General features: G+C 45.4%; 1 protein-coding gene across 2 annotated transcripts in view; it reads right to left on the bottom strand.

Moving 5' to 3' along the window:
* The window catches only part of RINT1 (RAD50 interactor 1), a 95,923-nt gene that overhangs the window by 16,859 nt on the left and 63,818 nt on the right, over nucleotides 1–15,246 (bottom strand). For both annotated transcript variants that reach the window (XM_063927036.1, XM_063927035.1), the window contains exons 7-9: nucleotides 4,109–4,219; nucleotides 1,706–1,931; nucleotides 886–1,023 (exon numbers count right to left, since the gene is read on the bottom strand). In XM_063927036.1, coding sequence (XP_063783106.1) covers nucleotides 886–1,023; nucleotides 1,706–1,931; nucleotides 4,109–4,219 — 475 coding nt within the window. The remainder of the gene's footprint in view (nucleotides 1–885; nucleotides 1,024–1,705; nucleotides 1,932–4,108; nucleotides 4,220–15,246) is intronic.

Here is a 15,246-nt window from a genome sequence, read left to right as displayed (position 1 = left end):
CTAACTCCGTGTCATCGTTAATATTGCCAGGGAAATTCTAGGCTTGTAACATACGTTTACCTCATACAGATGTGTCCTCTTACATCCTTGATGCTGTCATGCTAAATAGCCCTTCAAGTCATGCCATGCTGTGGCGGGACTCAGTAGCGATGAGCGTTTTTTTTCCCCGTCTTTTGCCACAGAAATGCTTCTGAGATGCAATGTAATTTAATGTGATTAAAATTATATATATTGTGTGTGTAATTGCGGCTCTATCTGCATCCGAAATGTGTCACACTGCACTCACGTGTTATGTATAACACGACTTGTAGTGCATGGAGCAAAGTTGTAAGAGGACATATCTGTATTATGTCAGAAGTCTATAGCTACCTCATTAAGAGCTCACAAGTGTACTGTATATATAACTAGTCTACTGCAGACACTAAATCTCCCACTGCTTGGGCTGGATCTACAGAAATCTCCAATAAGGTCCAAAAGATGTGTAACATACATCGTAACTGGTCAACCTTTTGTTTTTACACAAAATAATTTTTTATATCCTTTCCCTACGTCAAAGAACTGCAGCGTTTTGCGGATTCTTCCAAAGACACAATAATGATAAAGAATGACATTTTTCTAATTAGAAGACTTCATTTGTGGAGATAAAAGCAGATCACTGCTGCTAGTAGACCCAGCATAATGCAGAGTCCAGTGTGCCGCACAGCGGCTTAATACACACATCACTGCCGATCCCCATTATAACAAGCCAGCACATATATTGCATACAGCACAACATGTTCCTTTATTTATATGTGGCACAAGAAGAAATCACATATTTGCAGTTAACATTACACAAAGAATCTACCAACACAGCACTGGCAAAAATATTTGGAAATGGCTAATTACCTGTGATAACAAGGAGAAGAGTCATGAATGTCTCCGCACAATCTGGAAATTTCATTTCATCCACATCAAAGATATCTTTGTACTGTGACACCCAGGCAGCCTCTGAAGACAGCATAGAATCCATCTTTTCTAAAGCCACTGACAATTCGAATAGCAGAAAATATTTTTAAGTCTGTATTTCGCTACTGAACGATCTTTAAAGTTATAATCATTATTACATGTATAGAGCCACCTTTTACGGTACTGTACAACTGGAAAAAGCAAAAGCTACAATACTGACACAAGGGTGATATTTACAGGCACAAAAGAAATACCAGACAATACCGTAGGTTTAACTAGGTCAGTTTAGTTGACCAGAGAGGCTGAGGTTCACTCAGTGCAAGGCCAGCTGTACGAGAAGTCCCTACAATTTCATTCAAGCTCTTTTGCTCAATACAAAATTTCTATCCTTCTGCATACAAGCGCATAAACTGAAGTAAAGAAAATAATGTTATGCAAAGCAAAAGAGCTATTGGCTTTAACACAAGAGTGTAGTTCTATAAATAGTCATTTATGATCAATGGCGTCACAAATCCCTTCTAGGACACATTTACACTTGAAAACTTTGTATTTGAAGGGCTTGAGGTATGACGTTCTCTCCAAAACGTGTAACAACCATATAAATAAGTAGTAAATAATTAACTCTAAGTTGCTGTGTTTTGTTTATAGAGAGATTAAACAAATGTATCTGTATGTAAAACTGGAAAAAACAAAAAAAAACTCCCTAATGTTGCTGTCTGATACGAACAAAGATTAATAAACAAAGAACTTGTTTTCTTACATTTTCTTTCCACTGTCAGCCATCTCTGAAAGAAGGTGTCCTCTGAGAGAATGTGCATGCAGTTTGGAAGGCTGCTCGGATACCCATGTGCTGTGTGCAGTTCCCTTTGAAATAGAAGCACCTCATCCACAAGATGACAGAAGAGGACATCATCATAAAGCAAACATGGGATGTCAACAGACAACTTCTCCAGAACAAGTATGACAAGACCTCGAGTGAATTCCATCTGTTGAGACAGCACACAGGACAAAATGTACCTAGAACCTTATAAAACACAAAGCTTGCGTACTAGTGTTAACATGCACATTACATTATCTGATGTTGTCATTTGTAGACAGAACAAATGAAAAAGATCTGTGTTCATTTCACTTGGCTGTTATAAATGTGAACTATGGGGAAGTGTATATCACCCTGTGAGCATTTACCCAAAGGGAAAAAAAATGTCCAAATGACAAAACAAGCAGCACAAAATAAAAATAAATGAATTAAACGTATTCGCTCTACCACCACCTGACTGACTGCAGCCTCTAGTCTCGGTAGACCATGTGGCAGTTTACCATTTACCAGATTCTAATCTTCTTGTATTCCCAAGATTCATGTATATCATTAAACTCTATTATTACCATTTTCTTATCATTTGTAAAATTGTATATAGGTGTATGTAATTTTTTCATTTATTGTGGGAGCCCCTTTTGAATCTGGTTCAACTACATCATTTGCAGTTTGCACCATATGGTCCATGGTAAATCAGACAATGGAAAATTTCTTTGGTGCACCCCTTCCGTTTATGCCCTAAGCATGTGCTTATTTTGCTTAATGGTTAATCCAGCCCTGCCTCAAGCTCACATTTGCTTGAAATCCGAGTCACTGAACCCCCATCACACATAAGCCTAAAACCTGGGGTTTTGCATGTGAATGCAAATCGACCCGGGTTTGCCTTATGTCTGATATGGTCTGCCCAGGTTGACAGTCGCGGGTCCATGACCCTGCTCGCAATCAGGGTTTTTCCCAATGGAACTTGCAACTCGGGTAGATGGCCCATCTTAGGTCTGACCGATGTGATCTGTGTATTGTTGACCCAGGTCATGCCTAAAAGAAATTGATTGGCCGGGGAAAGCAGCGCTTGGAAAGGACATCTCCAAATGCCCACTAAATGACAGAAGCCCCAAGTCCAGTATGAAGGGTGAAAACCTGGGAATAACCCAACCCAAGTAGTCACCCACATGTTAAAGGGGGTGTGTATTGCGTGATCGCCGTTCAGGAGACTGCTGGACAAAATACAGACGCTGGCATCCCAGCAGCGGAATGCCGGAATGAGGTGGGGGGTGGGGAAAGAGTGAAACAAGCCCCTTGGGTGCTCGGTGGTGAACAAGTTCTATTCTCACTCTATGGGTGTCATGGACACCCACGAGTGGGAATAGTCCCTGTTGGTCGGCATGGGATTGTGAGGGTGCGGGATGTAGGGGGAGGTAATGTGACCGGCGGTCTCCTGACCACTGGTCACATAATTACAAACCATTAGAGGGGTGCCCCGGCTTCAACCCGTGCTCTGTGTCCCGGGTCCGAGCTGGGTTGAAACCGGCTAATTATGTCTGGAAGGAGTATTACAGCAGCTCTGGTTACTGTGTACAAACTGAAGATGTATCCCCTCAACCTTGTTAATGTATTCGGGTAATAAAAGGTATTAACCATTGGTTATGCTGCTTAACAAAATCAGTGGATTGGAGAATAAATGGGAGAACATAGGTTGACAATCAAAGGCATAATAAATAATCTTGTGTGTGTGTGTGTGTGTGTGTGTGTGTGTGTGTGTGTGTGTGTGTGTGTGTGTATACCCTCGATATGTCCGTGACTGACATCGTTCACAGACATATCGTCATCGCCCCTGCCGCACAGCTGATGGCCAATGTATCTACAGATATATCGGCGTATCTGGCTGTGTGTAAGGAGTGGACAAATGGTAAATGTGTATGCACTTAATAAGTTGACAGGTAGTTTGGCCGATCCGTCAGCCAGGTGTGTATCCAGCTTTGCTGCACTGTGAGGGGGAACACACACACACACACACACACACACACACACACACACACACACACACACAATAAGTCTAGTAACTTTGTGCTGTACACAGAGTTATAATTAAGCTGCAATGGGAGCTGCATGGTGATTTGTCTGGTTGCCTTGTGTTAAGTACTGTATAACCCAAGATAATTATATAACTGTATTGGCCAACTAATACTTTATGGTGTCTTTAACTGAATTGATTCAGATAAGAAGCAAATACATTTAACCATATTTTCCTAGATTTTCATAAATGCACTTTAAAGTGATAAAATAAGTGTACAAGTGTTTTGCGTATTTCACATTTGAAAGTTTAAATATATCCTAAAGTTTGGGCCTTACCTTAGCATTCACATGGGAACCTGCTCTGTTCAGAATAGGCTGAATTTTCTCATGCAAAAATGTTGTGTGGTTTCCTATCCACATAAGCACCTGAGTAAGGTACCACTCGGGCTGGGAAAAAGAGAGGAAAAAAAACTTTAACATGTTATGATAGGAAAACTGGCAATTACTCTGTAAACATCAAACTTTGAATCTGACAGTAATACAAACATAACAGATAACTCAATTTAACACTTTCATGTCACCAGCCAACAACTACAATGATACATGTACTCTCATTTGCTAAATGCATCTATCTACACTTACTCTAAAAAGGAGTTCAAAAGCATTCTAGTTTTCCCCTATGTTCCGGATGTCCACCAGAATACACTGGAGTCCACTTAAACCACGATTCTGTAATTGGTCTTTGACTTTACATCTGCCTAATGTGAGCGATATGAGTGAGCAGACCTGTACAGACGATCTGGTGTCATTGCACTTTGTGTACAGACATGATACAGAGAAACAACTAAAACTAAATGCCACTTCGATAAGCGACATCAGAAAAACAAAAGTTGGCTGTATTTGTCAAATAGATCAGCAAAACTATCTGAACACTGTGGTATGATAGAGCAAAGGTCATGGCTGCATCATTCCAATTATTCACCAGGAATATTACCAAGCAGGTGAACATGGAGAAAATACAGAGTGGTAAATGAAGCAGAGACCAAACACTCACTTCTTACCAGGTCAACTTTATAGAAACACAATACAGATTGCTCATTTGTATTATATTCCTTTTCTTAGATAATAGTATGAACATTTGATGATCATTCCCATCGCAGCATGACATATGGGTATATTCAATTTGTGTCGGATCCTCTCCGACGAAGAGGATCAGACACTTCACTACTCAATTGGCGGGCATTTCCAACAGGTTTTTGCCCATTTTCGACAATGCAGATCCGACTTTTTTTAAAGTCAAATCGGCATTGTCGAAAACATGCCAAAAACCTGTCAGAAATGCCTGCAAATTCGACAAAACAGGTGTTTATGGGCGGGCGAATTCGCCGATCCACCTGTTTTTTTTGTATATTCTGTTTTTATTCAAGAAAATTCAAAGATTACATCACATCAAAGTTCAGAAAGCCATTATAAATGTGGTTAGAATTAGGTACAATCCAATCTACGGCATCAAAATAGTAAGTTGTCACAGGTTCTGAGGGTTATTACAAGTATAATCGTTGATATATCATCCTGTAACATTTAGTACATTATCTATGTGCCTTCTGTTTATACAATAAGCCTAATCATAACATCGAGGTAGAGATAGTGAAGTAATTAGAGGAAGGGGGGTTGGGCGAGGTAAGGAATGGGGGGGGGGGAAGGTCAGGGATCGGGGTTGACCAGTACCAGGGGACTTGTGAGTTAAGAGAAGGGTGGGGAGCCTTCATTATGGAGAGCTGGTTGCATTGCTAATTCACTTGGTTGCATAGAGGTACTCTGTGTACTCTTTGGAGATGGTATAATCTATCCATGGCAGCCACATGGCCATGAATTCTGAGAGTTTGTCTCTAGAGCCCAAGAGAATGTTTTCCATATTCATGTAGTGGTTAATCCTCTCAAACCATAGTTTTCTCGTGGGTGGGTTTGGGGACCTCCATAGTGTGGGGATGATTGCCCGCGCTGCATTGGATAGGTGGCGTAGCAGTGACTTTCTGTGTTGTGCCAGTGGGATAGGGGAGTGGGAAAGCAACCAGAAGGCCGGATCAGTATGGACAGGTGTGTGGAGTATATCTTGAAAGATAGAAATGACTTCTGCCCAGAAAGGGCGTATTAAGGGGCAGGACCACCAAATATGCATTAGGGAACCGATTGCGCCAAGGCATCTCCAGCATTTGTTCGACACTCCCGGATACATGTGATGGAGGAGAGAGGGGTGTCTGTACCACCTCATTATCAGTTTGTATTGGGTTTCCCTGACTTGTATGCACACTGAGCTTTTGTGGGCTTTGAGAAATATCATTCGCCACTCTTTGTCCGTCAATCGAATTTCCAGGTCCTTCTCCCATGCCTTTTGAAAAGATGTGGGTGTTTGGGCTTCAGTGTCTTGTATTAGTTTGTAGAGTGTAGAGACTGTATGTTGGGGGTTGCATCTGGAAACACACAACCTCTCAAACTGTGTTAGTTCCCTTGAAGCTTGGGGGTGTCTATGCCCGGAGTGTATGTAGTGCCTGAGTTGTAGGTATTTCCAAAAATCTTGTTGTGGGATGTCCCACTTTAGTCGCACTTCTGAGAACTGCTTGACCCCCGTGGAGGTTGCTATTTGGCCTACCCTAAAGAGACCCGCGAGGGCCCAATTACCGAAGTGGGATGGCGTTAGGCCGGGTTGAAAGTCGGGGTTGGCTAGAAAAGAAGTCATTGGGCCAAAAGCGGATGAAATGTTTGGCCAATTGCGTGCTTTTTTCCAGAAAGAGAGGGTCGCGTTGATAGTTGGGTGGGTGGTATGGGTCTTAGGCAGGGAGGGAAGCCACGGAAAGATCTCTGGGAATTGCTGCATGTAGAGTCCCTCTAGTGCCACCCATTGTTTAGTGTCCCGACTCCTCGTCCAGTCCAAAACTCTATTGAGCAATATTGCCCAGTAATAGCCTCTGATATCTGGTAATTGAAAGCCACCACTCCGGGTGGAGCGAATCATTGTGGATCTGCTAATTCTTGGTCTTCTCCTAGACCAGTGGTTTCCAAACTTTTTTGAATCATGGCGCCCTAGAATATCAGATTTTTTTTCACGGCACCCCTAGGCCAGAAATTTCTTATTGAGAAATTTAGAAAGAAATATTACATTAAGTAGATCGCTTTTATATGTCATCCTTAGGGTCAGTTGTGTAGTGAGGGACAAGATTGCTTCTTGTTTGGCCACATATTTTATGACTGGCAGCCAACAGCACTGGTTTTGCCTATTATATTGACCATGAATAATTTCAATTGGTCCTGAACCACCAACCCAGGGCACCCCTGCAAGTATCCCGAGGCACCCCAGGGAGCCACGGCACACAGTTTGGGGACCTCTGTCCTAGACCATATGAATTGCTGTGTCAGGAGTTGTATGGACTTGAACCAGGAGTCTAAGATTTGTATTGGGAGGGTTTGTAATTTGTACAGTAATTTAGGGAGTGTATTCATTTTTACAACGTTCACTCTCCCCAACCATGATAGTGGCTTAAGGTACCATCTACTATAGTCAGCTCTGATCGTCCGGAGGAGGGGAGTGAAGTTCAGGTTAAACAAACGGGATAAGTCTTTTGGCAGCAGTATACCCAGATAGGGCAGGTGTGATGTGTTCCAAGTAAAAGGGAAGGATCGCTTAAGTTTATTCACAGTGTCGGGGGGCGAGGATATGTTCAGGGCACAGGACTTAGACATGTTTATTTTAAAGTTGGAAAGTTGTCCAAAGTGAGTCAGTTCCAGCATGAAATGGGGAAGGGAGGTGATCGGGTACGTTATTGTGGCCAGTAGGTCGTCAGCGAATAGGGAGAGTTTATGTTCTGTATCTCCTACTGTCAGGCCTGTGATGTGGCAGTTAGCTCTAATGGCCCTTGCAAAGGCCTCAATGCATAGGATAAAAAGTAGAGGTGATAATGGGCAACCCTGTCGTGTCCCATTATTTATGCAGAAGGGCTCGGACAATGTCCCGTTGATTCGGACTCGGGCTGTGGGTGATCTATAGAGTCCCATGATTCTGCCAAGTGCCAGGGGACCCAGTCCTATGTGCCCCAGGACAGACCTCATAAAGCCCCAGCTGACTCTATCGAAGGCCTTTTCAGCGTCGGTAGACAGTAGCACAGTAGGGGGGCCTCCTTGGGACGCTATATGGATTAGGTTTAGGGCCTTAGTGGTATTGTCTTTGGCTTCGCGGTTCAAGACAAAGCCCACCTGGTCATTATGGATCAGGGATGGAAGGAGTACGTTTAGTCTGTTTGCCATTAATTTTGCAAATAGCTTGGCATCAATGTTTAGAAGGGATATGGGTCTGTAGCTAGAGCACACCAAGGGGTCCTTACCGGGCTTAGGCAGTACCGAAATGTGGGCTTCTAAGGATTGAGTCGAGAAATGGGTGTCTGCGGAGATTGAGTTGAAGGCCTGGAGAAGGTAGGGGGAGAGGAGGTCTTTGAATTGTTTGTAATATGTAAGTGTGAAGCCATCTGGCCCCGGACTTTTACCAATGGGAGTCGAGGCTAGGGCACTTTCCAACTCTAGCTGAGTAAAGGGTTGCTCTAGTGATTCTCTATCTGCTAGGGTTAGAACAGGGTAGGAGACTTTTTCTAGGTATGCTTTTGCCTGTAGGAAGTTGTAGGGGGTGGATGTATTGTCGGCTCGGTTCTCTAGGTTGTATAAGAGGGAGTAATATTGTTTAAAGCACGCGGCTATTTCAGGGGACTTGAATTGGGGAGTTCCGTCTCCGTCTTTTATGCTATTAATGTACAGGGATGAGCGTTGTGCTTTGAGGGCTTGGGCCAAAAGGCGGCCGGGTTTATTACCCCACTGGTAATATTTGGAGTTACATTTACGGACAGAAAACTGGATACTATCTGTGAGGGCTTTTTTCAATTGGGCACGAGTATCTGTCAGGTCAAGGTAATCGGATTTTGAAAGGGATTTTTTGTGTGAGGACTCGAGGCGGTGGATACGTTCTAGTAATTTAGTGATATGAGCTGACCTCTGTTTTTTCATGAAAGTCCCCAACTGGATGAGTTTGCCTCTTATGGTGCATTTGTGTGCTTCCCACAGGGTAACCTTGGAGACCTCGTCGGTGTCATTAAGGGGAAAATATTCTGTCAGGGCCTTTTCTAGTTCGCCTTTGCAGTACTGGTCGTGCAAAAGTAACTCGTTTAGGCGCCAGGTCCATTGGCCCGGAGCTGATTGGGGGGTTGAGATGGTCATATGTATTGGGGCATGGTCTGACCAGGTTATCGAGCCTATGGAGGAGTCTATTAGTTGAGGGAGGTGTCTGTGGCTCAAAAATATATAATCAAGACGTGAGTAAACATTGTGCGGGTTCAAGTAAAAGGAGTAGTCTCTGTCAGAGGGGTGGAGTATTCTCCAGGAATCTACCAACTGTAGATCGTGGAATAGTCGCTTAGCCTGTCGGTGTTGACGTTGGGATGTTCGGGGTGTGCCAGAGGATGAGTCTAAGGATGGGTCCATTGTCCAGTTCAGGTCTCCCCCCACAACCACAACCCCCGAAAGTAGAGGCTCAATTAGGGAAAGGGCAGAGCGGAAGAATGGGACCTGATCTTTGTTTGGAGCATACAGAGCCACAAATGTGTACGGACACATACATATTTTGCAATTGACTACCAGGAGGTGTCCTGGGATCGGTTTGTGGACTGTTATGTCTGATAGTTGGAGAGTCCTGGAGAATATTATCGCTACTCCCTTGGATTTGGTGTCTGGGTTGTTGCTGTAGTAGGCCTGAGGGAAGCGAAAGTTAGTCAAGGGTGGGTTCTTAGCGGAGATTTTGAAATGTGACTCTTGGATTAGTGCGACATCCACTCTGTCAGCCCATAGGGACCGCAGTAAAGATGTTCTTTTCTCTGGGACATTAAGGCCTTTCGCATTGAGTGATGTTATTTTAATTCTTCCGGGGGATGTCATGGTGGGCGTGAGTCATGAAGGGGGGTTGCATTCCTGGAATGGTCAAGGAAGGGGAGGGGTGGAAGTATGGGGAAGGCATGAGGAGGGTTAAACATGGGGAAAAGGTAAACAACAACATTAACATTTGAAAAACCCGCGTTGAGGTCACCAAGCCGATTAAGGGTTGGAGACCTAAGAGGCATTCCTGCCATGAGCGGGTGTAGGGCGGATAAGGGAACTCCCGCCTAGGGCATCTGGTTATTAATCAAAAGTAGAGCTAAAGTAACTAAACATACATAATGTTAGCTAATCGTAAACTGTTAAATATAATCTATAAATTGTAAACTGTAAACCTCGTTAAACTGTAGGTTGCATCAAGTATTTGGTTGCAATAAGTCTCATTCAGTGAGTTTCATTTTGCAGTCCGCGCCTCAAGGCGGAGTAAGGGGTCAGGGCCCCACAACTGCTAAATGTCAAATAAAGGTCCACCAGAGGTGTAAAATAATCTCACGCTGTGTACAGGAAGCTGTGACCCTCCTTTAGTGTTCCATCAGGTGACTCGTGAATCCTCATCTGGGGGGGCTCCTTTGGAGTTTCTTTTCCCATTCTTTCGTACTTCTGTCCAAGGAGCTCCGGTGTGTAAGGGCTGGAAAGGTGGTAGCTCTGGAATGTGAAAATCCCAGTCGCGGAGATTAGGTTTCGGGATACCCAATCCCACACAGAATTCCGGGAGGTCCAAGAACGTGTTGAGGGTATGGGTTTTCCCCGACAAGGAGACTTGGAGATTAAAAGGGTATCCCCATCTGTATTTTAATTGGCGTTTGCGGAGTTCATCCGTTAGGGGTTTGAGGGCCTTCCGCTGCTGAAGAGTGTGCCAGGACAAGTCTTGATATATTTGGATTGGTGTGCCGTTGAAGTCAACCCCGTCGAGCTGTCGGACTTTGCGCATGATGTCGTCCTTTTGGGAGAAGTAATGCAATCTGCAGATTACATCGCGTGGGCTATCCGAAGAGAGGCCCCTTGGCTTCAAGGCTCTGTGGGCCCTGTCGAAGGTAATATTGTCGTCGGGGTCGTTGCCCAGGATCTCATTAAAGATTTTTGTGAGGACGTCTATTAGGCCTGTTTGGGTGACATCTTCCGGCAGGCCCCGTACTCGGATATTATTTCTTCTCCCTCTGTTGTCTAAATCCGTTAGTCGAGTCTGGAGTGAACGAATCTCTGTGGATTGAGCTTCAATGATGGTTGCCATTGACATTAAAAATGTATCGGAGGAATCATGGTGTTCTTCTAATTTCGTCACCCGGTCTGAGACGTGGGAGATATCTTGTCTCACGGCCGCCAGTTCACGTCTCACCGTGTCCTGCAGGTCTTTCTTAGTGGGTAGGTTTTTCATATAGGCCAGAATTTCTTGCAGATCTTTGTTTCTTGGGGGGCTATCAAGTGGCGTTTCCGTGCCTGAAGGAGATGGATGAGGTGTCTGCAGGGGGACGGGGTGGTCTGCCACTGGTGGGTTATCAGCCTGGGCAGGCGGGGTGGGTTGTAAGAAAGATCTCATAGCGGATTGTGACATATTTCCTCGAGGGGTTGATGTGTCGGCTTTTTTAGTAGGTCTTTTGTTCCTGGTCATCACTTAGCCAGCGGGGTGGTGTCTTATTTCCTGGAATCAGATCAACGAGGTTAGATTTATTTATGTAGCTCGCATATGAATGCCGTCAGCAGAGCAGTTCCCTTTGGATTGGCATCAGCGGTGCATTACGGTATTAGTAGCATCGACAGCCAGATGAAATATATGGTTGATAGTGCCATTCACTCAGTATTGCAGAAAGGCGTTTAAATGATTTCTCCTGGGTGGGTTTAAGTGCACGTCTGTGGTGCATTATCTTAGGATGACCACCAGAGGGAGATTCCTGCATGAGCAATGACTCAGGATTTGTGTAGGAGAAAGATGCTGGACAGATGCAGAACTGCAGTACTGGCTATTTGCCAGTAATCAAGATGGCGCCTCTAGCTTCGAGTCACAGGCCTTTTATATCTTCAGAGCCCTGAGTGTCTTGTGAACCTTGGAGGTGTCTGAGTGTGGGCCAAGGGTTCCGGGGTCTCCTTCTCCCCCTCTCTCATCTGGACTCCCAGCAGGGAACTCGGCTCTCCTCTGGTGAGGCTCACAGAGAATCAGCCTAAGAATCCAAGATGGCCGCCGACCAGTGCACAGGTGAGGAAAGTGCACTTTAAATCAATTCCCCGTGGTCCAGCGGTTAAAAGGACTCGTCCTGCGGGCGGCCGGGGGTCTGGGGCAGGCTGGGGAGCGTTGTGGGGAGAGGGGGACAGATTCTGGCGGCGCTACGGGTCCCGTTCCGTCCGCGAATCGGGCCTGGAGCTCAAAATCGGGACGGTGGCTAACTCGAGGCCCCGGTCTCTGGAGCTCTGGTAGGCCGTGATCATAAAAATGTTGCTGCGGCCTCCTGGCGGGTTCCCCTCGTCCAGGGAGACGTCCACAGCCGTGGGCAAGGTCAGGCAGGGAGGGCTCAAGTGTATGGGGATGATGTTATTGTGGGTTTTAGCCCGAAATATGCAGGAGCTCCTGTATAACACGTCTTCTCCTGATGGCGTCCAAGCCACGCCCCCGATCCACCTGTTTTGAGACAAGTCGGAATTTCCGTCAAGTCGGGAAAACGGAACTAGATTTGAATAGGTCGAATCCAGATTCGACATAAAAAAAATAGTCGAAAAGTGCAGTTTGAATAGACCCCATAGTCTTATGCTCTATTTATCTATGTAGGAGGCATACTAACCCTATTATTAGTATTATTTCCCTAATGCAAACAACAAGATAACATACAATAAGCCTGCTTAATGGCTTTCTCTAACTCCTATATAGGGTTATCCAGCCCAGAAGATTACTGCAACCCCCCAAAGATGGCTCATACAATGTACAGAGATATACGACAATGTCTGAACCATGCAATCCCCAGGACCAGGCATAAAAAGGACATGGTCAGGAGGTTGAAGCTTAGTTACCTGTTCCATTAGTTGCGGCTACGTTTACCATACTACATTCATGATCTCAAACATTCAACAATATTGTTTGGTTGGTGATAGAATGAAATAGGAGGCATTCCGCATGCAGATAAGTCCACAAACAAAAACCTATCCTCAAATCCCGCCAAATAGCTCCGTTTAGCTCTCCAGACTTTGCGACTTAGCAGCACCAAAGCACTAATCCTAAGTATTTAGTAAATTATGAGGCAGATTCAGAGTTGAACACACTATGCATGAATCTAAAACGCATTACAAGTATGTCGCAATTGTGTCTGTACAGAGTCGTACTTGCAATTTCGGATGCATGCATGGAGAACACTGAACATTGAAAATTTAGTGGGTATTTCTGCTGCGGGGTACACTGGGCTCCACAAGGATAGACATTGGGGTGTAGAGTAGGATCTTGATCCGAAGCACCAACAGGCTCAAAAGCTTTGACCTTCTTCCCAAGATGCATAGCACCGCCTCCTATATCACCCCACCTCCGTGCACAGGAGCTCAGTTTGTAGTTGGTGCTTGCAGTGCAAGCATATAACAGGAAAAGCTGCTCACAGCAGCTCTATAAAAGCTTTTTCAGAGGAAAAAAGAAGACTACAAGGACTGCAGCAGAGGCACAGATTGTGCTGGATGTCAGTAGACATTGCCTGCTGCAGCTCCATCTCTCCCCCAGCGGCTGGTGGGAGGCGGGCCGCGCGCACTGGCCTTGGACACTGTGGCAGCACAGGCGATCCCACTAGATCACCAGGGCATGGGTGCAGGTCAGGTTTCTCTCTAAACCTTTTTTTTACAAGTAGCCCGCAGTACCCGGTGGTTTTGCCAGCAGAGGGGATAAGGCTTAGACCTGGAGCCCCTCCCCCAGGGCGCCATTTCCACAAATGTTCCCGCCCTGGAGCTGCATATCTGTCTCTCCCTCACTCCCTGGCAGTGTCTGCAGCGCCATTATCCCTCAGCTCACTGTTCCTGGGAATGCTTGGGCAAATCCTCCTATGTAAAGCCGCCTGGTTGTCAGTGCTGTGACTTTACAGGACACTTAAGTATTCTACCTGCCTTTTTTTAGTCAGTGTTAGTAAGAAAGAGTGCACTTAGTCAGGGTTTCCTAGTACAATTACCCTGTGATATACATCCAGTTCTTACTGTGTACTGTTATATCTATTGTTATATAGCTGTGTAAGCTAGTCCAGTGCAGTATTATTGTCTGTAATAACCTCTGCATTGTACAGACTGTGACTATGTGTGTGTGCATTTGATAGCTGAGTGGTGTCCATTTCATGTCTTTCACTCAACCTGCTATCCCTATATTCTATAACCTGAGGGGGCTTGGTGCGTCAGGTTTTATCTAATATAGTATTTTCACAAAGATATACTGTATTACGTATTTTTCTCTGTGATTTAGTCACCATATCTCTCCTTTATCTCTGCTGGTGCTGACTACACTGCGCAGGGGTTTGGGCTAGAGGTATTGTGCTGCTGATAATTGTAGTGTTACCTTGATACTGCAAGTTATATCATGTCTGCTTCTGAGGGTAACCGTTCTGGGGCTGAACACACTGCCGGTGTTGCTGAAGCCGCAGATACCTATGAGAATATAGCAGCTTTGGGCTCTGGTTCTGGGGGCTCCTTGCCCACCAGTGGGACGGTGGCAACGGGGGCAAATAATGACCTGCCGTGGGCCGCTTTTTCCACGCTTCTGCATACGCTAGTTCATAAACTAACACCCCCTATGGGACCCCCAATGCCGGTGCAACCGTTTGTGGTCCCTGCAGCTAACCCGCCGTGGGCGGACGATTTATCTGCTCAAATAAAGAAGTTGAACCAGTTCCTGACTACTAAAAAGTCTGACCGTCGCTCGCCTACGTCCAAGGGGTCCTCTAAGCGAGCGCTTGTCTCCTCACAATCCACTGCTGTCACTGACACCTCGTCGGATGAAGACGGCACTTACACTGACCCCACAGGTTCTGACTCAGATACGGCTGATGGAGAGGGTGGTTCACATGTGAATGTTCCTGATCTTTTGGAGGCTATTAAGTTTAATTTTACAGATTACGGATGATCCTGAGCCATCCGTTCCTCCTAAGAAACCAGATAGGTTCAAGCGTCAGAAGGTGATTAAACAAGTTTTACCTCACTCTGACCACCTAATTGATATACGTCAGGAACCCTGGGAAAACCCGGGTACGAAGTTTGTGCCTCAAAAGAAGATGCTGGCTCGCTAACCCCTCGCGCCGGAGCGGTCTAAAAATTGTGAAACGCCTCCTCCAGTGGACTCATATGTGGCTAGGATGGTGGTTTCCTCAGCTCTACCGGTCACCACCGCCACGTCTCTAATACAGCCTACGGATAAACGTGTGGAGGGTTGTCTGAAAGCGATTTGCACCCTCACGGGTGCTGCACAAAGGCCCACTATTGCAGCTAATTGGCCTGCAGAGGCCATTGAAGCATGGGCCTTGGAGTTAGATACTGAAATCTCCTCTGACCATGCTAGACAATGC

Source organism: Pseudophryne corroboree, chromosome 6, assembly GCF_028390025.1.
Source record: "Pseudophryne corroboree isolate aPseCor3 chromosome 6, aPseCor3.hap2, whole genome shotgun sequence".
NCBI classification, from domain to species: Eukaryota; Metazoa; Chordata; class Amphibia; order Anura; family Myobatrachidae; genus Pseudophryne; species Pseudophryne corroboree.
The sequence above is the reverse complement of the archived record's forward strand: the minus strand, read 5'-3'. Positions and strand labels throughout refer to the sequence as shown.